This window comes from Peromyscus californicus, unplaced genomic scaffold (assembly GCF_007827085.1).
Source record: "Peromyscus californicus insignis strain IS unplaced genomic scaffold, ASM782708v3 Scaffold_15__1_contigs__length_86483966, whole genome shotgun sequence".
Taxonomy (NCBI): domain Eukaryota; kingdom Metazoa; phylum Chordata; class Mammalia; order Rodentia; family Cricetidae; genus Peromyscus; species Peromyscus californicus.
Window position 1 is genome coordinate 70,647,056 of NW_026294447.1, and position 24,022 is coordinate 70,671,077.

A 24,022-nucleotide genomic window follows, 5' to 3' on the forward strand; every position below is an offset into this window, starting at 1 on the left:
TCCCGGGAGCTGGGTCCGGAGTGCCTGGTGGGCTGATTCTGGAGCGTGGAAGGGAGCACGGAGCACGGAGGCGAGAGGGAGGCGGTGGCGGTGGCGGTGGGAGGCGGGGAGGCGGGGACCCTCCTCGCCGCTCCCTGAAGTCGGCACGGAGCCGCCCCGGGCCGGGGCTAAGCGCTGAGCGGCGGCGGGGCCGGGATGCGGGGCTCCCGGGACCGTGGCCGGCGCGCGGGGCGGTGGCGGGCGGGCGGGAGCTGTCCGCGGTGCTGAAGCAGCGGCGGCGACAGCGGCAGGGACGCGGGGCCGGGAGCAGGGAGCTCTCCTGGAAGCTCCACCGCGGCTGCCTGCGAGGCGGGGACGCCGTCGCTCGCCGGCCCATGCCCGGTCCCCGAGCCCCGCGAGGAGGCGGGACGGTCCGCAGCGCGACAGGTAAGGAGCCGTCTGGGGGCGCACCGGGAGCGCAGAGCTAGGCACCGGTTAGCTGGGAAGAGCTGGGGGAGCCCTCCCAGCGATGAAGCTCCAACCCCCTACAGGTCCTTGAGCTCCTTGAGAGCTCTGGCCAGGTCTATCCCCACTCCTCACCTCCCTGCAGGGTGACGCTGGGAGGGACTTGAGGGACCCGGACTGTGGTAGGCACCTGTGCACCTTGACCCTGTACCGCCAGGCCTTGACCCCGATCTGAGACAGCTCTGAAACACCTTACCTACTGGTTGCAGGGACGCTGATGGAGTCTCCGGGACTCCCTGGTACCCCAGTCTCCACCAAGATTCTATGACATTGGTAAAAAATCTGAGTGGGCTTCACTCAGCTCCTCTCTCCTATCCAAACCTGGTCACCAGGGGGACTGGAGAGGCCGTGATCTCTCCGCTCTTAGATTTCTTCGCCCTGGAAATAGCCTTTGGGACAAGGAAGTTGGGAGGGGGTGTCTATCTCCTCAGGACTGTTTAATCCATTTCTCTGAGGAGAGAACTGGTGCCAGAAGGTACCTCAGCTTTATCCTGCGGCCCTCTTCCTCATGAAAGGGGGCCAGTTTTGCTTGGTTCAGGGGATAAAGTGGGGAGCCTGCTGGGTCTGGTTTTCTATTATATGCCTGGATGCTGATGACCCTGGACAGAGCCTCCATTTGGAGTGCTCTCTCTCCTTCTGGCAAGAGTGTGTTGAATGAGCTCATTCAGGCCTGCAAAGTGCTTCCAGTTCTTGAGTGCAGAGTTCTGTGAGTGGCAGAATGGACCGATGGAAATAAACTGCGTAGAGGAAGACTAGCTCACTACTGGGGCTGACCACTGGCTTCATATTGGTTCATTGCCACCCTCCGACCTAGCTCAATTTCCTACCATCAAGGGTAGAAAAAGCCCCGGTCGGCAGCTTCCAAAGGCTGGCCTCAGTTATCCAAGCTTTTGAACCTCAGTCTCCTTGTTCCTACAGTGAGGATAAGAACTCTAGGCATCTGCCCCCCTCAGAACTGTCTTGAGATTCCCTGAAGCAACGGAATTCTTCGGAGGCACATCTCCCCACGGTGAGCGACTCTCAGTGTTCACATCCCCTAGTGAGGCCTGCAGACGATCATCTGGTCATCGTCATCTTCACCCCTGCTGCAGATTAGCCATGGCTCCTTCTGCCTGAAGCCTCCAAAGGGTCCCAGAAACAGTGAAGTCAAACTTATCATTTTGAGGAAATAAAAGGACTTCTTGCCCCTTCCTCCATCGACACCTATAGGAGATAATGTAGGGCGAGAATCTGACTCATGGTTTTTGTTTTTATATTTCCCCAGGAACCACAGATCTAGGGAAAACAGCTCCTTGAAGGCAAGGATTGTGTTGTTTTCATCTCCTTGCTTCCCTCCACACCCCTTCCCCCACAGCACCTGGAAGATAGTAAGGACTCAGTAATTGCGTGTAAAAACACAGAAATGAACTGTGAAAATGTATCAGAGTCTAAGGGTTAGACTGGAAATCAGGGGCCAGGTGTTTGGTTCCAGGTCTGCCCCCCGCCCCCCGCCCGTCTTGGGCAGGTGCCTTCCCTTCGGCTTTCTTATTCATGACAGGAGAGACTGGAAACCGCTGAGGTTGAAGACTCTCAGGGCCTGGTGCTCTATGGAACTCTTTGAGGCTGTCCCACACCACAAACCTCTTAGTTCTTCTTGGATACAGGGTCCCACTTTCAGTATCCTGGTGTGATAAATAAGTTAAATTGCCTTTCTGTGATGAAGTGGGTTTTATGAATGAAGTGGGAGAACCTAGAGGAAGCAGAAAAGGCCACTTGTACATTTGACATTCCCGTTTTCCTCATTTCTCAAGGAAAGCCGCAGTATATAGAGAGTGACAAGGTGGTAGGACCTTAGCCTCCAAGCCAAGAGGCCAGAAACTACCCCACCCAGGAGCAGTGGACCAGGGTCTTGACCCTCTCTTCCCGGAGAAGACTGGAAGAGAAAACAGTCGGGAAAGATCCATCCCTGTAGAGAGGATTCTAGTTTATTTAAAAAAAAAAAAAAAGCCAAAAACCAAAATGAGCTGTTCTTACAATCATTTTCCCTCAACTGTGGCAGGCACAGCCAATGCTCAGAAAAACCTTAGCTAATTGGCACTCGGTAGAGCTGAGTAAGCCATGCCAGTGACCTCCCTGACTTCCCCTGAGTGCCCAGCCAGGGTGGGGGACCAGCCCCCCTTCCCCACGTCAGCGCTTCCTGGCTCTCAGCTGTTGGTGCGGCACTGGCAAAAATCAGCTCTTTGGAGTTAATGGACAGTCACTAACCCCCATCACAAGGTGACAGTGGCAGCAGCAACGCACACAAAAAGGGGCTTTTCTTTTCTATGGGATTGGCTTGCGGGGAAACCGGCCCTGCTCATAGACAGAGGGAAATACTGTGGCCCTCCACCTGCAGATGTGCGAGTGTCCACACCTACCCCAGGGTCACCAGGGCTCCGGGGTTCTCTAGCTATCCAGGCAGATAATACCTTGTTTCTTCCAGCCAGGGAAAGCTGTCTCTCACCCAATTCCTGTGTTCCCTTCTGCTCCCTCCTTGCTGATGCTCCCACTCTGGCCCTTCTGCAGGCCCCCAGAGGGAAGATGGGAGTCAGCAATGGTATATTTGTGTGTGTGTGATCTTAGTTATTTAGGGTAGGGGTGAGGAGAGCTGGGGAGGGGGAAGAATAAATCAAACATGGTTGTTAAGAAATCAGGTATAGAGGGCTGGAGAGAGAGTTCAGTGGTTAAAAACACTGCCTGGTCTTCCAGAGGACCCCAGCTCAGTTCCCAGCAACCATACAATGAGTCACAACTGTCTCTAGTTCCAGTTCTAGGGGACCCGAGGCACACACATACATGCAGGCAAAACATATACACATTAAATAAAAAGAAGACTATGTTTTAAATAAAAGAAATAGGGTATACAAAGTGAAATCAGGCGGCCCACACCTGCAATCCTAGCATTTTGAAGACTAAGGCAGGAGGATCAGAAACTTGAGGCCAATCTGGGCTACACAGTGAATTCCAGGCCAGTCTGGGCTGCATAACAAGGCTCTGTCTCAAGGAGGAAAAAAGAAAAGCGTGTGTGTGTGTGTGTGTGTGTGTGTGTGTGTGTGTGTGTGCAAGAGAAGCTGAGACACTGACACACATGCGAGTCTCATCTCTATGACATTCAAAAATGGCAGAGTCAGAGAAGGTCTGTGGACACGCACGTTATTAATCACCTTCCAATCCAAAGGCCAATTCATCTCTGGGTCCTGGAAAGGTGAGATAGAATCAGAAAGGCACAGGCTTTGTTTAGGGAAATAGTAACATCCTAATTCATAAAACTTTCATTGTCCTAGCATACGTTCTCTCTCAAATGTTCAGTTGGCATTCTACATGGCGATCCCCCCCTGGCAAGCTGGGAGCAATAAAGACTGGACCATGTCCCTGTTCTTTCTATGTCTCCTTTCTATTTTCTCTTTCTCCTTTACTGCCTCCCTCACCCCAGACCCCTACTTCCGCCCCGCAGCCAACCTAGCAGGGAGTGAGACGATTAAGGATGTTATAATCCGTCGTTAGACATGCCACTTGTTCCTAAGAGGTTTGGACATGGAGAGACGGGTTGTTTCGTCAAGAATGAAGATTTGATTTCCACCTGAAAATGGACTCGTTGGCAGAGCAGAGCCCCTATCCAGCCTTCCCAGGGAGTTCTTCCCATTTCAGCCGCAAGGTGGGTTGTGCGTTGAGGGAAGAAGAGTCTCGCCCATAGGAGCCCAGAACGTTAGATTGATTCTCCCTGGAAGACAACAGCAAAGACACTTCCCACGGAAGAAGAAAACAGCACCCCAGCTGTTTCATTTGCTCTTCTTCCGTCCTCTCCTTCCCTGTCCCTTCCTCGGCTCCCTTCTCTCTCTCTCTAAAAGTCCTTGGATGGGTCTTGAACCTCTCTAGCCCAGACCACTACCCAGGGCTTCCATTTCATACATCAGATAACAGGCAGAATCCTATCCTTGTATCCCAAGGTACTTCCAAAAACCAGGCTCACCCAACTTCTCCCCACCCACTTTCTCCAGCTTAGGACAGAGCAGGTCTTCACAGTCCAAATATTCTCTTGGTTTTATCTCAGAAAACACTTTCTTCTTCTGCATCTTTATTTTTATTTATTTATTTATTTATTTATTTATTTATTTATTTATTTTTTTGGTTTTTCGAGACAGGGTTTCTCTGTGTAGCTTTGCGCCTTTCCTGGAACTCACTTGGTAGTCCAGGCTGGCCTTGAACTCACAGAGATCCGCCTGGCTCTGCCTCCCGAGTGCTGGGATTAAAGGCGTGCGCCACCACCGCCCGGCTATATTTTTTAATTGAGTTTTTAGTGATCAGATCACGATGCTCCTATGGCAGCGTGGTGCTTCTTCAGATATTTTTCTCCTCTCGTTCTGTCTTTCACAAAGTCGTGTTATGCGGGCATCAGACCTGACACTCACCTTCCCCATCCCGACCTCCTTATATATGTGCCATTTTGCTTTTGTCTTTTCATTCTGTCTTGGCAGAATTCCATTAACATTTTCTTTTCTTTTATTGTTATTTTAAAATCACACATCTAGCTATCTGAATAAGCCTCTGTGTGTGCATGGGTGTGGTATGCCTGTGCATGCAAGCATGTTAGGGCGTGCACAAAAGCCTGTGGAGGCTAGAAGGCCAGAAGTTGATGAGTTGATGTCAGGTGCCATCCTGTTTATCTCCACATTATTTGTGAGGCAAGTTATCTCACGGGTGCTGAGCGGCTAGGCTAGGCTGCCTGGCAGTGAGCTAGCTCTCGGGACCTGTCTGTCTATACTTTAGCTACAGACACGCCACTAGACCCTGCTCCTTATGTGGGGGGTAGGGACCTGAACTCAGGTCCTGATACAAATACAGTAAGCTCTTCACTGAGCTATCTCTCCAGGCCCTCAGGCTGAAAACAAAACAGAAATGTTCTGTGTGCCCAGGCTGCCCTTTTGAACCAGGGGTGTTCCCATAGCTTTTCTGTCTCAGTTGTTCACATTGCTCCTTACCTGAAGTTATTCTGGACTCCCCGCCCCCCTCTCTTCTGGTTAACCACAACTCTTACCTATGTAGCCTCACAACTACCCCTCCTCAGATAGGACTTCCTCTCCATTCATGCTGCCGAGTCACATCTGCACCCCTCCCTCTCCCTCCTTTCTCATTAACATGTTGTTCTGGGGTTCCGTGTGTGTTCCTTATCATTTCTTGTCTGGAGCTTTGGAGGCCCTCTCTTCCAGATCTTTATAGAAAGTATAATGGGTTATTATGAACTTTCATCCCACCGTGTTGTGAAATATAGGAAGTTATTCCCCCTTACTTGACTGCCTTTGGTTCCCATTATCCAGCTCACCCCTACCCACCCCTCCCAGCTTCTAATAAGCACACTAACTCTACATTCAGATCAACCATTTTTAAGCTTCCATATATGAGATAGAGCATGCAATATTTGGTTTTCTGAGCTTTCTTGTCTGGCTTATTTTATATAACACAATTACAGGCGTGAGCCACCACACCCAGCTATATAACATATTCTCTTCATGTATTCATTGTTGGTTGATTTAATATCTTATTTATTTTGACTAAAACCAAAGCCACAATAGTCAACCCCTCCACCTTTTCTCTAGACAAGGTCCCACTATGCAGCTCTGGCTGGCCTAGAACTTGCTATGTATTTGGGGCTGGCCTTGAACTCACAGAGATTCACCTGCCTCTGCCTCTCTAGTGCTGGACTTAAAGGCGTACATTACATCCAGCCCAATAGTTTCAGTCTTCTCCCCTCCAAGATTTATTTTTTATTTCTGTGTCTGTATGTGCAGATGCCAACAGAGGCCTGAAGAGGGTGTCAGTTCCCCTGGAGCTGGAGTTACAGGAAGCCATGAGGTTTTTTGTGAGTTGTCTGTTGTGGGTACTGGGAACCAAACTCCAGTTCTCTGGAAGAGCAGCGAGTGTTCTTTATCCACTGAGCCCTCTCTCCAGCCCACACCAATCATCTCTCAACAGGGCTCCTAGCCTCCACTCTGACCCAGCTCCCCCCACTCCTTCCTTTCTCCTCTCTGCTGCCATCCAGAGTGCTCTAAAGCACAGGCCAGGCCATGGTGTGCCCTGGTATGCCCATGTTTGGCTCCTTGCTGCCAGCCTGTAGGTGTGGGAGGCTTTCTCACCTCCCCTGCTACTCCATCAGCCACACCTGCTGGCTTCCCTCCCTACCACCATCCATGGTGTTGTTTGTTTCCTCTGTGAGAAACGAACTGCCCTCATTGTCTCACCTAAGTGACTCCCATCAACCTGGGAGACTCACTGCCCACGTCACCCTCTATGACAGCATTCCCTCGTTCCCACCATCTCAGGACAGCCGTCCCTTGCCCTCAGTACACAGCTGCACAGCATCCTCCGTTCCATATGAACCTTGTGTTTGTTAGTCTGTACTGTACAACCCTCTTCATAGCAGGTGCTACTCCCTGTCTGTTTTTGGATCTCGAGAAATGACCTGAAGTGACTGCCCAAGACATGTTTGTTGTACAGAGCTGAGTGTGTCTCCAGCAGGGGCATGCCCTCCATCCCAGATCCTAGAAAGTATTTTCTTTTAAGTTTTGCCTGCATTTATGTTTGTGTATCACTTGTGTGCCTGGTACCCACAGAGGCCATAAGAGGGCATTGGATCCCTAGAACTGGAGTTACAGACTGTTGTGAGCTGCCATGTGGGCACTGGGACCTGAACCTAGGCCCCCCAGAAAAGCATCTAGTTCTCTGTCTCTCTCTCTGTCTCTCTCTGTCTGTCTGTCTGTCTCTCGCTCTCTCTTTCTCTCTGCATGTGTGGTGTGTGTGTCTGTCTGTCTGTCTGTTTATTTTTTTGAGGATTTCTCTGTGTAGCCCTGGCTATCCTGAAACTAGCTCTGTAGACCAGGCTAGCCTTGAACTCAGACATTTGCCCGACTCTGCCTCCTGAGTGCTGGGACTAAAGGCATGTGCCACCATGCTCAGCTGCATCTAGTTCTTTTAATCACGGAGGCATTTCTATGGCCCTGGAAAGTCTTTTCTTGCCAGGAAGCCTCCGATACACAGGACAGCTAGCGCATTCTGTCATTCATTCATAAGGTTATCTATTGAGTGCCTACTATATACCAAGCAAGGGGCTGTGTGGATGAGCAAGACACACACAGTCCCCACCCCTCTGGAGCTCACAATCTGGTGAGGGAGAAAGACACTAATCAAGGAATCACACATATATAAATAGAGACTGTGATAAGCACTTTGAGAGGAAGAGCGTGGAGCAGTGGAGTGCAGATAACCAGGGAACCAAAATCTAAACTGAGGATGTAGGGACAGCCTCCCCAAGGAAGTGGCCTTTAAGCTGTGAGCTAAAGCATGTCAGTGGCGCTGCCCAGAAACATGGCTGTGAAGTGGGGGAGAGACGGGAACAGGAGCTGAAAGGCATTAAAGGCACCGAGAAGGATGTCCTTGATAATCTGTTGTTGCCTAAGCCACCCCCAAAACACAGTGGATTAAACAGAAGACACCTCACCGTACTCGTGACTTTGCAGGGTCAGACGCTCAGACGGTGCTAGCTGTGTGTTCATCCACCCCATGTGGTACTGACAGAGCTCACCTGGCGGCAGATGGGCAGACACAGAGAGCCCGAGACGGCTTCATTCACGCCGCTGGCACCTCACTGATGACTGAGAGGATGGCCTTGGGTTCTATCTCCTGGAGCCCCTGCTCACATCACACATGGCCTCTCTGCCCAACTACTAGAGGACAGCGCAAGGTTCCAAGAGAGTATTCCAGTGAGCAAAATGAAGGTGAAAGACATGTAGCCATCGATTACCTAGTCATGAAACCCAGGCAGGCGCCCTATGAACAAACCACATCCGCAGCTCTTTGATTTGATTGATTAAGTTTTTACGATATTAATTGTATTGGGGTTGGGAGGCAAAGATGCCCTTGCCATAGCTCATGTGTGGGGTTCAGATGACAACCTTTAGGAGTTGTTCTTCTCCTATCAAGTAGGTCCCGGGAACTGAACGGAGTTTATCAGACTTGGCAGCGATTGCCTTTACCCACTGAACCATCTTGCCATCCCCCAGTTTCGCTTTCAAGAGGAGGAGGCCACAGTTTAAGAACTGTTAGGAGCAGGCATGGTGGTGCATTCCTACATTCCCAGTACTCAGGAGGTGGAAACCCAAGGCCTTTCAGGCCAGCTTCAGCTACACAGTGAGGTTAAGGTCAGCTTGGACCATGTGAGACCCCTCAAGACACAAACCACCACCACAACAAAAGGCCGCTGTGAAGAGAGAGGGGCCGACGGGGACAGTCGTGATGGCGACGGCCAATTATGCTAAGCGCTGAGCTGAAACAAACGAAAAGCCGTGTTCGACTTTCCGTGACTCGCCCACCTTGCCCTTGTCCCCATGCCTGGCTTTCGCCCCTCTCTGCCAGCTGCAGCTAATGACAGACAAGCTCAGTTAGGGACTCTCTTGCTCACAGGCCAAAAATCATGAATCCAGCCTAAACCTCGTACCACCCGCGACCAAAGTCACAGCGCTCACCGTTGGCCACACGGTTTATGCGTTACTGTCTGGAAGATGGTATGGTTGGTGCCTGTTAAGATGTTACCTTATCCCCGGATTGTAATCACTTAAATTTAATCTTCTGCCTGACTAGCTTTGATCTCTTGGTTTAAAGTGTCTCTCGGCCGGGCAGTGGTGGATCTCTGTGGTTTTGAGGCCAGCCTGGTCTACAAAGCAAATTCCAGGGGAGCCAGGGCGTTTCTCCTGCTGCCCTGAGAGGTGCTTGATAGTTCAGGACTCTCACAGTGGCTCTGTACTTATTGGAATCCAGGCCTCCTAGGGCTAGCCACCCTGGGCTGCCAAGTCACCCAAATCTCTTCATCTTTCTTTTTTTTTTTTCTTTTCTTTTTTTTTGGTTTTTCCAGACAGGGTTTCTCTGTGTAGCTCTGGTTGTCCTGGAACTCACTTTGTAGACCAGGATGGCCTCGAACTCAGAGATCCACCTGCCTCTGCCTCCTAAATGCTGTGATTAAAGGCGTGTGCCACCTGGCTCCTCATCTTTTCTTAAAGCTCCCATTTCTCCTCTTCACAGAGGACTCTGGTTTTAACCCTTCCAAAACCAATTCCCCCTCCAATCTTATTTTCCTGCCTCCCAGGGGAACCTACCTGATAAGTATGTCCAGTAGTGCCCAGGCTTTGGAATGGATCAAACCTGAGTTCAAATGCAGACCTGGTCACTCTGTTAGCTGTTCCTTAGCCTTTCTGGGTTTCTGTTTTCTTGTATGAAACATGGGGAGCAATAATAATCAGCTTTGTTACTTTTTGCTTTGTTTGTAGAGTCTTTCCATGTAGCCCAGGCTGGCGCTGAACTCAAGAATCTCTTGCCTCAGCCTTTTGAGTGTGGCAAGTACAGGTGTGCATCACCACATCTGGCTCTGCTGTAAGGTTTTAAGATAAAGTTCATAGAACTGGCCCTGGTGGAACTTGGGAGGTAAAGGCAGGAGAATTGCAAGCTCTGTGCCAGCTTTGGCAACATATCCAAACCTGTCTCAAAAACAAACAGGGGCTGGGAGGTAGATCAGTGGATAAAGCTCTTTGCCGCCCAAGTGAGGATCTGAGTTCAAATCCCTGGAACCCAGAACTGTTACGTACCCCTGGATGTTGTGGTGCACGTCTATAACCCCGGTATTCCTACAGGGCCGTGGGAGGTAGACACAGGAGAGTCATGGGAAACTCCAGGGTCAGCTAGTGTGATTCACACAACAGGAAACAATAAAATGACCCTGTTGTGAACCAGGTGAAAGTGAGGACTGGCACCCAAGCTCCACATGTCCTCACATATACATGGACACACATACACACACCAAAAAGAGAAATAAACATTTAAAAACAACAAAATTAAGTACACAGAACACCTGCTCAGGTTAAGATAAGTCAACTCTAGATGTCACCAGGTTACATGGTTCTGATGAAGGTTGGCCCCAACCTGACGGTCGCAATTCCTAATCACACTGTCCTTTAGGGCACCTCTCCTAAGAAGTCATCATGTGACTAAGCAAGCCTCCTGCAGGCCACAGCCCTGCGGCAGATTCTAGAGAACTTGATCACACACACACACACACACACACACACACACACACACACACACACACCGCACATATGTATCTCTTCTTAGTGGTTAAATGAACATACTCTGGTCAGACAGATTTAGCAGGTTCTGCCACTCTCCAGCTGTGTGATCTGAGTTAACCTCTCTGGGCCCCAGTTTCCCCATGTATAAGATAGTAAAATGAGTTGATGTATTTGAAGCTCTTGGCAAGGGTTTAGAACTCATGCTGGGGTTTCAAGCATACACCACCAAATTTATGTTGTCTTTTTTTAAATAATGCATTTGCTCTTTTTAATTTAAAAATTATATTTGCATATGAATTTTATATTATATTATATTATATTATATTATATTATATTATATTATATTATATTATATTATATTATATTATATTATATAATGTTATATTCATATAACCACCCCTAAGTCAAGATAGAAACAGTCCTGTCACTCCGAAAAGTCCTTGGGCCCCTTCCGAATGTCCTCCCCCTGCCTCCCAGCCCTTAGAAACCATTGATCTGCTCTCTACAGTGTTGGCCTTTCTAGAATTTTGGGTATTTGGGGATGGGAGGGGGGGTAGGTAAAGTCTCATGTAGCCCAGGCTGGCCTTAAGCTCAATTTGTAGCTGAAGATGCCCATAAATTCCTGATTCTCCTACTTACTTCTCCCAAGTGCTGGGACTGCAGGTATCTCCCACCTCACCCAGCTGGACTTTCATCGAAACGGACTAAAACATGGCTGTCTCTGTTATTTTGTGAGCAGTTTTGTTCTATTGCAGAAGATTGAGGCAGGAGGATGGAAAGTTCAGGGGTAGCCTGGGGAACCCACGATCCCAAAAAAGAGTGCTAGATGGTGGTGGTACACACTTTTAATCTCAGGACTGAGGAGGCAGAAGCAGGCAGATCTCAAGAGTTTGGGGCCAGCCTGGTCTACAGAGTGAGTTCCAGGACAGCCAAGGCTACACAGAGAAACCCTGTCTCAAAATTTAAAAAAAATACAGGGCTGGGGATGTAGCTCAGTGGTAGAGTACTTGCCTAATATGCTTAAGGTTCAAGTTCCAATTACATGAAAAAAAAAATAAAGTTAGGGCTAAGGCTGTAGCTTACTTGACGGAGTATTTGCCTAGCAGCACAAGCCCCTGAGTTTGATTCCCAGCACCCCATAAACTGGCCACACCCCATTCTAGAGCCATAATTAATGGAGGCAGAATACTGGGTCTCACACTGTGAGGGCTGAGAACCACTGCCCAAGGACAGCTGTTGCCCAGACAGACAGCAATGCCTTGGGCAGGTGGTCACCAGCATCCAGTGAGGGGTGGCCGATTCCAAGTTTGGCCTCAGCCCTCGTGAGGGCTGATCTGGTTCTGGTTTGCTCCTGTTTCTGGAGTGTTTTCCAATGGAGCTGCCAGTTGAAAATGTAGGTTGTTCACTGAGGCCCCTCCTTCTTTGACATACCCTGAGGCTACTGGTGAGCAGCTAGCAATGCGCATGCGCGCAGGAAGGGCCCCAAAGTGAAGCTCAGGCTCACTTCTCTGGGGTGCCCTTTTCCCCCCAGAATCTTGGTATTGAGACCCTTTGAATCCTGGTACCCTTGGGGATTCTTCAAGGCCTTCTTGCCCCTCCACCCCAGCTTTCCCAGCTATTGTTAGTTGGCAGTTTAACGTGACACTCACAGGCTGTCACAGCTGGAAGAGAAAGCCCTCCGCCGACACCACCCCCTATTGTTATATGCTCCCATCAGAATTATAGAGTCAAAATGAGCACTCAGAGCTGTTTGGTTCCTGGCACGTGGTTAAAAAGCTCAGTAAGTGTGAGTTATTGTTCTTCTCCCGAGGAGAATTCTTCCAGGGAGCGGCGGCTGAGCTGAGTTGTTCGTCAGCCCCTCCTAGCTCTGCCGTACATTTTCTGGGTCTACTGTTGCTCTGTGTGATCACAGGAGGCTGTAATTGGACTCTGGGGGATCCCTGGATGGTTTCCTGTCCTCGGTCTGTGCATGCAAAGCCTCAACCTCAGGGCTCAGCTAGTCCTCAGTCAGGAGACACCCCAAGGGTTTGGCGTTCTCAGAGACACCTTCTCCCCAACTCTTCTTTTGCGGATTCAGACTCACAACTCCACCCGTGTCATTTATAGGGACTTCAGAATCCCAGGCCTTCTTGAGCCTGTCCTCTGGAGCAGAGCACACATGTTCACACACACACATGCACGCACTCACACACAAGTACACAAGCAACCATACCAGAGTCGAGGAGGCACACACAGCCCATGGAAGACCAGGTAGCTGAGATGGCCACTGACCTATCACTGCTTTGGTCTCCCACCCTGAGGAACAAGAACCTGGGGAGGCAGATCTAAAAATCAGGCCCAAAGGCCCAGCCAGGCCAATGGCACAGAAGACTTGGTGACCCACTTATCCTTTCTCCCAATCAGGACTCAGAGTAGGGTCCCTGGGGTGAGGCCATGAGCTCTGTTATTGACCTTGTAGTTGAGGGGTGGGGGTAGAGGCATAGACAGGACCTGTATAAAGATCTGTGACTCTTGGCTGCAACCACCCACCAGGGACTTTTCAAAAGTTGAAGTATACATAGGCAGGAATATGGGCAGGGAAAGGCTTTAATGTTGCGCTCAGCCACCAAAACCAGCAAGAGCTCACAACTTTCAATGGATTTTCGGCAATCTGGCTAGGAAGAAATCTAAGCCCTTAATTATTTTTGTTCTGATTTAAAGTAGTTTTTAAAAGTATATGCTCATTGTAAATAAATAAATAAACGTGGGAAACAGAAAAAAGAGGGCATGAAGAAGAATGTGAAGGCTCCCGGGCCTCCACCCCAGGAGCTAATCCCTGTTGACACTTTGGCAGAGTGGAGATGACTGCATGCACCGATTGCTTTTCTCCCTTCTCACTGGAGCGGCAATGAGCATTTTCTCAAGTCATTATTCTTTGTGAGCCTGTTTGTCCAGAGGCCTTGTACCCCTGGATCAGGTGCCATCATTTACTGAACTTGTTTCCAGTTCTTGGACAGTCAAACGACCTCTCGCTTTTCCACTGTATAGAAACCACACATCTTTGTGATTGAAGGGTTGCAAAGCCTTGCTTGTGGGGGCGCGCGGGGGGGGGGGGGGGGGGGGGGGGGCCTGGGAGGAAACCCCTCAGAGCACGAGGAAGGAGGGAGTCCAGACAAGGCTGGATGTGACCCGGACTGCAGAGACTCAGCTGGTGTCTGAACTAGAGAGGCTGACTCCTGTCTCAGGGAACGAGCTGGGGTCACTTGCTCCTGCCTGCTTTGGAATTACAAATGCCCCTATGGTTTCCAGGCATCTCTCCATCTCTTTTGAAGGGGGTGGGGGCGGGGCATGAAAGGGAAGGGCAGAGACTTGCCAAGGCCTCCCGGTGAGGTAGAAGTTAGGGCAGGGGTGACTTTGATAGATATAGTTGCTCTAAATGCCCTGGGGCTGCCCACTCCTCCTCCAGGCCCCTGCACACCTCAGCTTCACAGAGAGTGACAACACTGCTTTTGGCTGGGACACCCTGGAGGCCCTAGATCCAGAGGCTATCCATTAAGAACATTTGAAGAGAGACCGAGGGTCCTCTGGGAGCTCTGTCCTTGGTTCCCAGAGAGATGGGTAGGCCTAAGGCAGGAACCAGGGTCGTACAGGTGGAGCTGGGAAGTCTGAGTTAACTTCAGGGCTCTGCTGCCTACCTCCCCAAAAGAGACCTTGCCTTTCCCTCGCCTCACTGGACCTGCCCACTGGGCAACGGCAGGGAATCATGATGGTGTCCCTCACTGGGCTCTGAGTGTGCTCATCCCTCCTCTACTTTGACAGAGCGTTCAAAGAGGGGCCCCCTCCTGGGGCTCCATGGCACTATAGAATCATAAAATGTTAATACCACAGTTGCCCTCTGTGGCCACTTCCTCCAAACCCCTCAGGGAAACTGAGAGGCCAGAAGAGGCCCATAGAGCAGGAATGGACTCCCAGGGAGGAAGGATGAGGTCCTGCCTTTGTGCTCCGAACCTGCCTCCCAGCCCAAGCTTCATGCCCCATCGCTACACTAGGAAACCTTTGTCGCAGCTGCGTGGCAACCACATGGAAATCATAGCAGAGTGACAGGTAAGCAGGGCCCCGAGGCAGCCCTGCATCCCTGGTGCTCTCTCTGCATTGGGAGGTGGACTGTTGGGCCACACGGCCCTGTCTGTTGCACTCTGGGATCCTTCATGAGGCATTCCTCCAGCTTCGGGTCCAAGGCAGCCACTCCCAGGGACTCAGCACCATGGCAACCTCTCCTCCTTCCTCTGCCCTCATGTAGACATCAGCCCATGTCCTCCCCATGGGTGGGTCAGCCAGGGGAACCTAGCATCCTCTGGACATGCCCTCAGTGCCCTGCTCCCGTCCAGATGCCCCTCTGTTCCAGGTACTCCCTCTCTGTCTGCTACCTGTTCCTGGAGTCATGCTGCCTTGGGTTACTTCGGAACCATCTTTCTAGAATCCATCCATGTCCCTTGGGGGCAGAAGCAGAAATGACCCTTTTCCAGGCACTGACTTCGAATGCTTGATGGGGCGGGAACCGGGCATGGGATCCAGTAAACTCAGCCCTGGGAACAGAAATCTCTCCCCATACTTACCTTCTATCGTTAGCAGAGTGGCATCTGGGAGATCATGGGAGATCAGAAATGGCCTAGTGGGTGAGGACAAGTTCTGCAGCCCAGAAATAAGGATTGCAGCCTCCTAGGCTGGAGAGATGGCTCAGTGATTAAGAGTACTTGCTGTTCTTCCAGAGAACCCAAGGTTGGTTCCCAGCATCCACATGGTGACTCACAGCCATCCATAACTCCAGTTCCAGGGGAGCTGACACACTCTTTTGATCTCTGTGGGCACCAGGCATGCATATGTTACACACGTGTATACATATCATACACATAAAATAAATAAGTCAAAAAAAATTTTTTAAAGGACAGCAGCCTCTCCTCATGTATCATCTACATGTCACCTCAGCCACCTCTTTGGATCCTCAAGACAGATCTTCATGGGATATATCATCTGCTTTTTGTTTGGGTTTTTTGTTTTTCAAGACAGGGTTTCCCTGTGTAGCCTTGACTGTCCTGGAATTCACTTTGTAGACCAGGCTGGCCTTGAACTCACAGAGATCCGCCTTCCTCTGCCTCCCAAGTACTGGGACTAAAGGTGTGCGTCACCACCAGCATTATCTGGCCTTTATAGATGATGAAAATCGGGGTCATGAAGTTAACCTGAGTCATCAAAGCCAAATCTGCAGACCAAAATCCAGGGCAAGTTACACCCAAACCACCCCGCAACTTCACAGAAGTTCCTGAGGCCGATTCAGCCCACTCTCTCCATACCTGCCCCTCCCTGCCTGAGTGTGTGGATCTGTTGCAGATATATTCAGTGGCTCTTCTCCTTCCTTCAGCCAACCTTCCAGCTACCAGATAGACAGCTGGCTGAAGGTCAGAAGTCAGCCCCCTTCAGTGCATTTTTAATCCGTGCATATGGATGGTGTGTGTGTGGTGATATATTGTGTACCCTAATAAATTTGCCTGAAGATCAGAGAGACAAAGGAACAAGCCACCTCTTACCTCTAGGACTCCTCAGCCTGAGAGCTTTCCTCAGCTGAAAGACATTAGTTCCTGTCTCCTCACACTTTGTATACCTTTCTCCGCCCACTCATATCATTTCCTGTCTCAACTTTCCCGGTGCTCAGATTAAAGGCATGTGACTCTCAAGTATTGGATTAAAGGTGTGTGTCACCACTGCCTGGGTCTGTTTCTCTCCTAGACGGAGTCAATCTCATATAGTCCAGGGTGGCTTTGAACTCACAGAGATCCAGACAGATCTCTGCCTCCTGAGTACTAGGATTAAAGGTGTGTGCCAACACTGCCTGGCCTCTATGTTTAATCTAGTGGCTGTTCTGTTCTCTGATCTTCAGACAAACTTATTAGGTACACAATATATCACCACATGTGTGCACTTTCAGCGGAGTGTACAGATGCAGGCTTCAGTACCCTTGGGTGCCTTAGGTCTTGCAGGAACTTTCCAAGCTCACAGTTTACCTTGAGGGCAGATTAGCCTGAAGTGCACTTCTTAAAACTACATTTGTGGGGTGGTGGGACTTGAGAATAAGCTCTCCTTCAGCCCCCAGTCCCATCTGCTACCAAGACCTGGTAACGTCGCCTGTCCCCGTCTCTCCAACTCTACCACTGAGCTCCCAGTATCTCTGTAGTTGAGGCAGACCTTGCACTTGGCAGCCCTCCTGCCTCAGCCTCCCAAATAACTGGGATTACAGGCCTGTATCATCAGGGAGTTCCAAGTATCCTCAGTTTACCTAGAGACACAGTAAACTCCACCCACCAACGAGCCAGGAGTGTTCGTGCACACCCCGAAAGTGGGGGGTTGAGGCAGGAAGATTTCAAGGCCAGTTTCAGCTACATAGTGAGTTTCTAATTATTTGGTTGTTTGGGGGTGGGTTTTATTGTTGCTTTGTTTTGTCTGGAGACAAGGTCTCACAAACCTGAGCGCTGAGTTTATAGGTATAAGCCACTATGCCTGGATTATACAGTGAGTTCGAAGTTAGCCTAGGCAATATAATAAAACCCAGTCTTAAAAATAAATAAATGAGTCAGGCATTGGTGGTGCATGCCTTTAATCCCAGCACTCGGGAGGCAGAGCCAGGCGGATCTCTGTGAGTTCGAGGCCAGCCTGGGCTACCAAGTGAGTTCCAGGAGAGGCGCAAAGCTACACAGAGAAACCCTGTCTCGAAAAACAAAAAAAAAAATAAAAATAAAAATAAATAAATAAATAAATAAATGAGTCAGGCATTGGTGGTGCATGCCTTTAATCCCAGCACTCGGGAGGCAGAGCCAGGCAGATCTCTGTGAGTTCGAGGCCAGCCTGGTCTACAGAGCAAGATCCAGGACAGTCACCAAAACTACACAGAAAAACCCTGTCTCGAAAAACCAAAAAGAAAAAAAAAAAAGAAAAAGAAAAAAGAAAAGAAAAATAAATAAAGCTGGGTGATGAGGGCTCACACCTTTAGTCCCAGCACTCTGGAGGCAGAGGCAGGCAGATCTCAGTGAGTTCAAGGCCAGCCTCGTCTACAAAGCAAGTTCCAGGACAGCCAGGACTGTTACACAGAGAACCCCTGTCTTGAAAAACAAACAAACAAATAAATAAATGGGTGGCAGCAGGGAGTGTGAGAGAGAGCTGAATAGACGACTCCGTGGTTAAAAGCATTTGCTGCTCTTACAGAGGACCAGGGTTCAGTTCCCAGCACACACATCCAGCGGCTCACAGTTATCTGTAACTATAGCTCCAGGTGATCCAGAACCTTCTTTTAGCCTCTTCAAGGGTTTGTGTGTTTGCACACACATATACATACACATAAGTAAAAGACAGTAAATATTAATCTTAAATATTTAAAGCTGGGCAGTGGTGGCTCAAGCCTTTGATCTAGCACTCGGGAGGCAGAGGCAGGCAGATACCTGAGTTTGAGGCCAGCCGGGTCTACCGAGCCAGTTCCAGGACCACCAGGGCTACACAGAGAAACCCTGTCTCTAAATAAATAAATAAATATTTAATTATTTAATATACACAAAGCATCATAATGCTTTCACGGTTGGACTAGACCCTGTCCAATGCACCCTGCATGAGAAGCATAGAAAAACACTTAGGGTACCAAATCTCACCCATCATTCCCGCTGATTTCTACAGTCCCTTAGACCTCGGCAAGGCTACACATTTGACCCTCAGCCCTCCGCCTGCACCTTGAGCCACACCAGCCCTCTCTCTGACCCTCATCCCCGCCGTCCTTTGTCCAGCCACAGGACCTCCGCAGATATTCCTCCCTCTGTGTGAAATATGCTTTCTGGTGCTGCAACAAAATACCCAATCGATTTAAGAGGAATAAAGGCCTGTTTTGACTCCTTCAGGGGTTCCAGCTTAAAATCTACAGTGACGCTTTGCGCGTGCGCTGAAGCTGCCAGCATCACAACGAGCTTAAAATGCAGAGAGCTGTTTCCCTTATAGAGGTCAGGAGTCTGAGTGGGCCCAAGGGACCAGCATCCCAGCCATCCACTTCGAGGCCACACCCCCATGACCTAAAATCTCCCACTAGGCCCCGCCTCTTAAAGGTTTCCTCAATCTTCACATACACCAAAGGACTACTAAGCCTTTAACATAACCTTCCTAATGCTGCAACCCTTTAATATTGCTCCTCATATTGTAGTGACCCCCAATCATAAAATTCCTTCGTTGTTACTGTAATTTTGCTGCTGTTATGAATTGTTATGTGGATATCTTGATATGCGACCCTGTGAGGGGGCTGTGACCCACAGGTTGAGAATCACTGCTTTAACGCCTAGGTCTTTGGGGGCACTCAGTTCCAGGCTACAGCAGCATTCCCCTCACCTTGTAAGCTGGCTTCTCCACATCTCAAGACAAAATTTTCCCCGTCGGTTCTGCCCACTGCAGTGAAGTCTGTGTGCCGCCGTGTGCTGTCCTTCTTCGGGATAGACAAGTTGTTTTACAGCCGTCTTCTGCACCCGGATTAGACCCCTGAAGACAGGCAGACACACTTCTCCCTTTCACCCAGACTTGCTTCTTTCACTGCTGTATTCTCGGCATCTGCTCCAGAGCCTGGCATATAGCTAGTGCTGATTAATCACGTGCCAAGTAAGAAAATGAGTGAATCATCTTTCGGAAGTGAGTACCACTACCATCCCCACTTCACAGACAGAGAAACTGAGGCTCTGAGCAATAGCGAGCTCAAGGTCCCACCAGTGAAAATGGCAAAGCCGGGCTTAGGGCCAACTTGGGACACAGATGTTCACAGGTTTAACCACTCCAGGCCACGTATCCAGTGACTACCTGTCTTGCTCTCCTAACAGGTTCCGTGAGGACTGAGTGGTGGACTGAGACTCCCCGCCCTGGCAACTGCAGGCAGAACCATGGAGAGCCTGAGTGAACTACAGAACCCCCTGCTGCCGAGGAGCCCCACCCACCTCCACAGTCCCTACCCCTATACGGAGGCCCCAGCCAGCTGGTCCTGCCAAGAGAAGCTTTATTCCTACCTCCTAGGAGGTGCTGGTCCCTCTCGTACCCACCAGCTCCTAGACCCGGGGTCCCTACAGCTGGCCGTGGAGGCTTGGTATCGGCCCAGCTGCCTCCTGGGGAAGGACAAGGTCAAAGAGCCCAAAGTAGGCAGCTGTGAGACCAGCTTCACCGAGGCCAGGGAGCCCCCAGTGGGGCCCACGGAACAGGGCTCAGAACCTGGTCAAACTGAGGAGGATGTCACTATCCACACTGTGTCCTATGGAGTTCAAGAGGAGCTGCAGGGCCAGGAGGACAGCCAGGAGGAGGAGGTAAGTAGCATTTTGTGTTTTTTTTTTTTTTAAATGTAGATTCTAAACTGGTCGTGATAACATGCCTTTAATCCCAGCACTCAGGAGGTAGAGGCAGGAAGGTGAGGCATTTGGTGTCAACTTGGTCTATATAAAGTTCAAAGACATCCTGCACTACACAGTAAGACCCTGTCTCAAAAAAGAAAGCACACTTGGGAGGTGGAGATAGAAAGATCAGGAGTCCAAGGTCAGCTCTGGCTACCTGGTGAATTCAAGGCTAGCCTGGGCTACATGATATGCTATTGAAGAAGGAGGAGGAAGACACTCATTTGAGTTAACTATTTATCAACCCAAGTGATAAATAGCAATCATTGTAAATAGTGACTATTAATCACTTGAAAATAATGTGATTATTTTGGTGGCTGATTAGGTTTCCTCTCTGCCTCTCTCCCACAAAGTATGTGGCTTTATAACCTGATTTTCCATGTAATTTAATATGTTCTACGAGGTGATTTGTAAAGTGACAGGGTCTTTCACTGTGAGCCCTTCGATCATTTGTTAACTTGATCCCCTGGTCTTTGGGCCCTGAGAAGGCCTCTCATCTTCCATTCTTCGCCAGTCTCTGTCCTGTGATGAGCATCTCTACATTCAGAGGCTTGCATTCTTCCGTGGCGAGAAGTTCCGAAAGGTACCATTCACCAGGTCACATGACACGGTGTGATAAGACCAGCCTTGGCTCTCAACAGCAGAGTTTGCTCTGTATCTGCCCACTGGATAATGCCTGTTTCCCTGTTCTGTTGTTGCATAAAACAAAACAACAAAACCTACATTATTTATCTATCTATTTCTTTCCTTTCCTTTCTTTCTTTCTTTTTTTTTTTTTTTTTTTTTTGAGACAGGTTTCTCTGTGTAGTTTTGGTGCCTTTCCTGGATCTCGATCTGTAGACCAGGCTGGCCTCGAACTCACAGAGTTCTAATCCTGAGTGTTGGAATTAAAGGCGTGCGCCACCACCACCTGGCTCTACTTTACTGGATGTATGGTCACAGGATAGGTGTGGGAGTCAAATGATAACTTATGGGAGTCAATGATCTCCTTCCACCTCTGGGTCCCAGGGATTAGCGGCTGGCAAAAGAACTGTGTGTTTTTAACTCTTCTCAGTCTGACAGGGTTTGTGAGACCCTGGCTTTTGCTACCAAACCCCACTCTCTCTCAGAGTGATGCAACCTCGACGGAGAGCGAAAGTGAAGACACCTTCCTCACCCTGCCTCCCAGGGACCACTTGGGGCTCACTCTCTTCTCCATGCTGTGCTGCTTCTGGCCTCTGGGTATCGCTGCCTTCTACTTCTCCCAGGGGGTAAGTGTACAGGGGACTCCGGGGTGCCTCTCTGGCCGGCCACTCTCTCAGCTGGAGGACTTGACACTCACCTGCAGGACGGGAAGGGCCTGGTGGACTGGGCTGTTTTGTTGGGTCTGAGGATGTTGCCTTATGTCAACCTTTTGTCTCCCTAGACCAGCAAGGCCATCTCCAAAGGGGACTTCCGCCTGGCCAGCACCACTTCCCGCCGGGCCCTCTTCCTGGCCACCCTCTCCATCGCTGTGGGGGCCGGTCTCTATGTGGCTGTGGTGGTGGCTCTGGCTGCTTACATGTCCCAGAATGGCCATGGCTAGTGGTCAGTAGGATCCTCATCCTGGCTCTCCCGGTCCGCCAGAGGAAGGTGTAAGGCTTGGAACTGTGTGCTCTATGGAGAGCCTTGACCCTGAGGTGAACCTGTGTTTGTGGAGGGGAGGTCTCCCATTCTGCAGCCTACACAGCCCTCTTGCCCACTACTCCCCGTCCCAGAGCAGGCCTGGTATGGATGGGAAGCAGGAGAGGCAGGGTTGTCCAACAGGCCTAGCCCAGCCTAGGCTGCCCATTCCCTACAGGGCCTCGGTCTCACAGGCAGCTCAGTTCTCCTCCTTGCCAGTTTCCCCACAGAGAAAAAGCAGGAGCTTCCGGGGAGGAAAAGGAGTGCCCGAGAAACAAAGGATGTGGCCAGTTTTTTCAGCCCATGGGGCTCTCCCCTCTACACATCTTGAGCAGCTACCCCACCCCCCATGATGCCCAAGATCCACCAATCAGGAAAGAGCTCCATGGGCCCCAGCCATCCCTTGCTCTTTCTGACTCTGGGTACTCCCTTGTTAGCGTGGAAGATACTCTGCGGCATCTCCCAGGGTGGAGATGGCACTGGTGAGTTCTGTGCTAAGAGCAGGTTGCTGGGGGCTTTTCTGTTCCACACAAAAGGCAAGTGCAGTGCCAGAGAGGATGGAGGCCTGGGATACCGCAGGACCACGTGGCCCCCTCCCTCTGCCCCTGTTCTTCACTCTCCCATCCTTTCTGGGCTCTGCTGGGAGGGCCCTGAGATGGTACCCCACAGCAGGGGAGACTGAGAAGGGTGTTGTTACTCCCTAGCTAGGGCAGGGTCCTGGATCCAGGCTTATGGGACAATAGTGAGAAGGGACTCTGGGAGGTGGGAAACGCAGACAGAGGAGGGACATGGACAGATGTGAACGGTGGCGCAGTCAGCAGTGCTTGGGAGGAGGTGTCCCCTGAGCAAAGTCTAGGAGGACTAGCAGAATCCACCTAAGGGATTTACTTCTATGTAACTCTCCATGCTGGTGGGCAAGGGTGTGTAAGAGCCTCCCATGGAGGTTCCCAGGCTAATAGGGTTCTGCCTGGACTATCCAGTCTGGAGTAATTTTTGTGCAGCCATTTCTAAACCCTCCATCAACCTAAGCAGGAAGGCCAAGCCTTTCTCTCCACCCACGACATTTTCCCATCTTTGGACGATGGGGTAATGGTGGTAACGGCCCCTGAGCACCTTCACCGATAATTGCCACTCAGGACTGCTTTCAAGCCCCTCCACCCCAAGGCAATGACAGTTTCAGAGACATCAAGAGCAAAGGACTCGGAGGAGCGGGAAGGCAGGCCCACCGGGATTCAGCCTGCAGGACTCTTGTGCACGATTTGGGGAACCTGGCCATTTCCACGCTCTGGTTCTACCACTCACTGTCCTTGGTTCCCACACCCTCCCCATTCCCCTCACTGCAGGTGTTGTCCACGCTCCACCCCCTGCACTGGCGGTTTTAATGTCCCCATACGGTCTTTATTTATCCTGACAATAAACTTTTCTGTAATACCTGGTGCCAGCTAGGCCTCTTGCTGTCCTGTGCTTGTATCCCATGATCCTCCAGTGCTGACCTCCATCACCCCATGTCCATATGGGCCTCAAGAAAAGGGGCCAGAGGCCAATGCTGCCCTCAGACGGCTCGACCCGGGGTACCCGGGATGTAGGTTGATGGATTGCATTTGACTTATGCAAGGCGAGGTGAGATAAGACGCAGGCCTGAAAAAAAAAAAAAAAAAAAAAAAAAAAGCTCTCCTATGTGTAAGAGCATTAGGGGGCAGGAAGGGAGAGCACAACCAGTGTGACTGTGCTCTACACAGCTGCCTGGAACTACCAAGGGTAGAAACAGGGTACAGCATGCCAATGGTCCCATCCCCCTGCTATCCATTTTTGGCTCTTCCACATCTCCCGTCCCCAGAGCTGCTCCTGGGAAATGTGGAGAGGAAGTCATCTGTGCCTCAGGTTCTAGCCTCGGCACCAAATCCCCAGTATCCTCTTAGTCCTAGGCCCCTAGCAGAGGAGCTAGCCTGGCACCAAAGTCACTGTGTCTAGAAGGTCCTGGGGAATTGTGTTATGCATGCCCCACACCCTATGGACGTCCATATATAAGACTCAGCTCTGTGTATCTGTACACACAACCATGTGTACTGCGTGAGCTAGAGATCTTAGAAGAGAAATTAGTATGTAGGGTGTGTTTGTGGAAGGGAGGTGGCTGGTCTGGGAATAGCGAGAGGCCAGGCTGCCATGTAGTCCATGATGACCGTCTGGACCAACCCAGAGTCGAGCTAGGGTGCTCTTCAGGGTTGACACAAGATAGGGCAATGAGCCACATCTTGCTGCTCTCTCATCTATCAGTCACTGGGCCACCCAGAAAGGAGTGTGACCTTGAATGAGCCAGTTTTC

The 24,022-nt window shown here is 50.4% G+C and overlaps 1 protein-coding gene across 3 annotated transcripts; it reads left to right on the forward strand.

The window, feature by feature from the left end:
* Nucleotides 1-277: 277 nt before the first annotated feature.
* Syndig1l (synapse differentiation inducing 1 like) lies at nt 278-23,141 on the forward strand. 3 transcript variants are annotated; one of them, XM_052739294.1, is made up of 5 exons: nt 278-426; nt 1,423-1,513; nt 19,502-19,975; nt 21,169-21,309; nt 21,465-23,141. In XM_052739294.1, the coding sequence occupies exons 3-5, from the start codon at nt 19,562-19,564 to the stop codon at nt 21,621-21,623; spliced, it is 714 nt and encodes a 237-aa protein (XP_052595254.1). In that variant the 5' UTR covers nt 278-426; nt 1,423-1,513; nt 19,502-19,561; the 3' UTR covers nt 21,624-23,141. The 3 variants fall into 3 exon arrangements, with proteins under 3 accessions (XP_052595254.1, XP_052595253.1, XP_052595255.1); XM_052739293.1 differs by lacking the exon at nt 1,423-1,513 and having other exon boundaries at nt 279-426; XM_052739295.1 differs by lacking the exons at nt 278-426; nt 1,423-1,513 and adding an exon at nt 14,016-15,389.
* The last annotated feature ends 881 nt before the right edge of the window (nt 23,142-24,022 follow it).

Bases quoted from the DNA above. Each gene is read 5' to 3' on its own strand.
- Syndig1l (XM_052739294.1), top strand. From the start codon at position 19,562: ATGGAGAGCCTGAGTGAACTACAGAACCCCCTGCTGCCGAGGAGCCCC. The intron at 19,976-21,168 runs GTAAGTAGCATT...ACTCTCTCTCAG, and splicing joins AGGACAGCCAGGAGGAGGAG to AGTGATGCAACCTCGACGGA. The intron at 21,310-21,464 runs GTAAGTGTACAG...TTGTCTCCCTAG, and splicing joins CCTTCTACTTCTCCCAGGGG to ACCAGCAAGGCCATCTCCAA.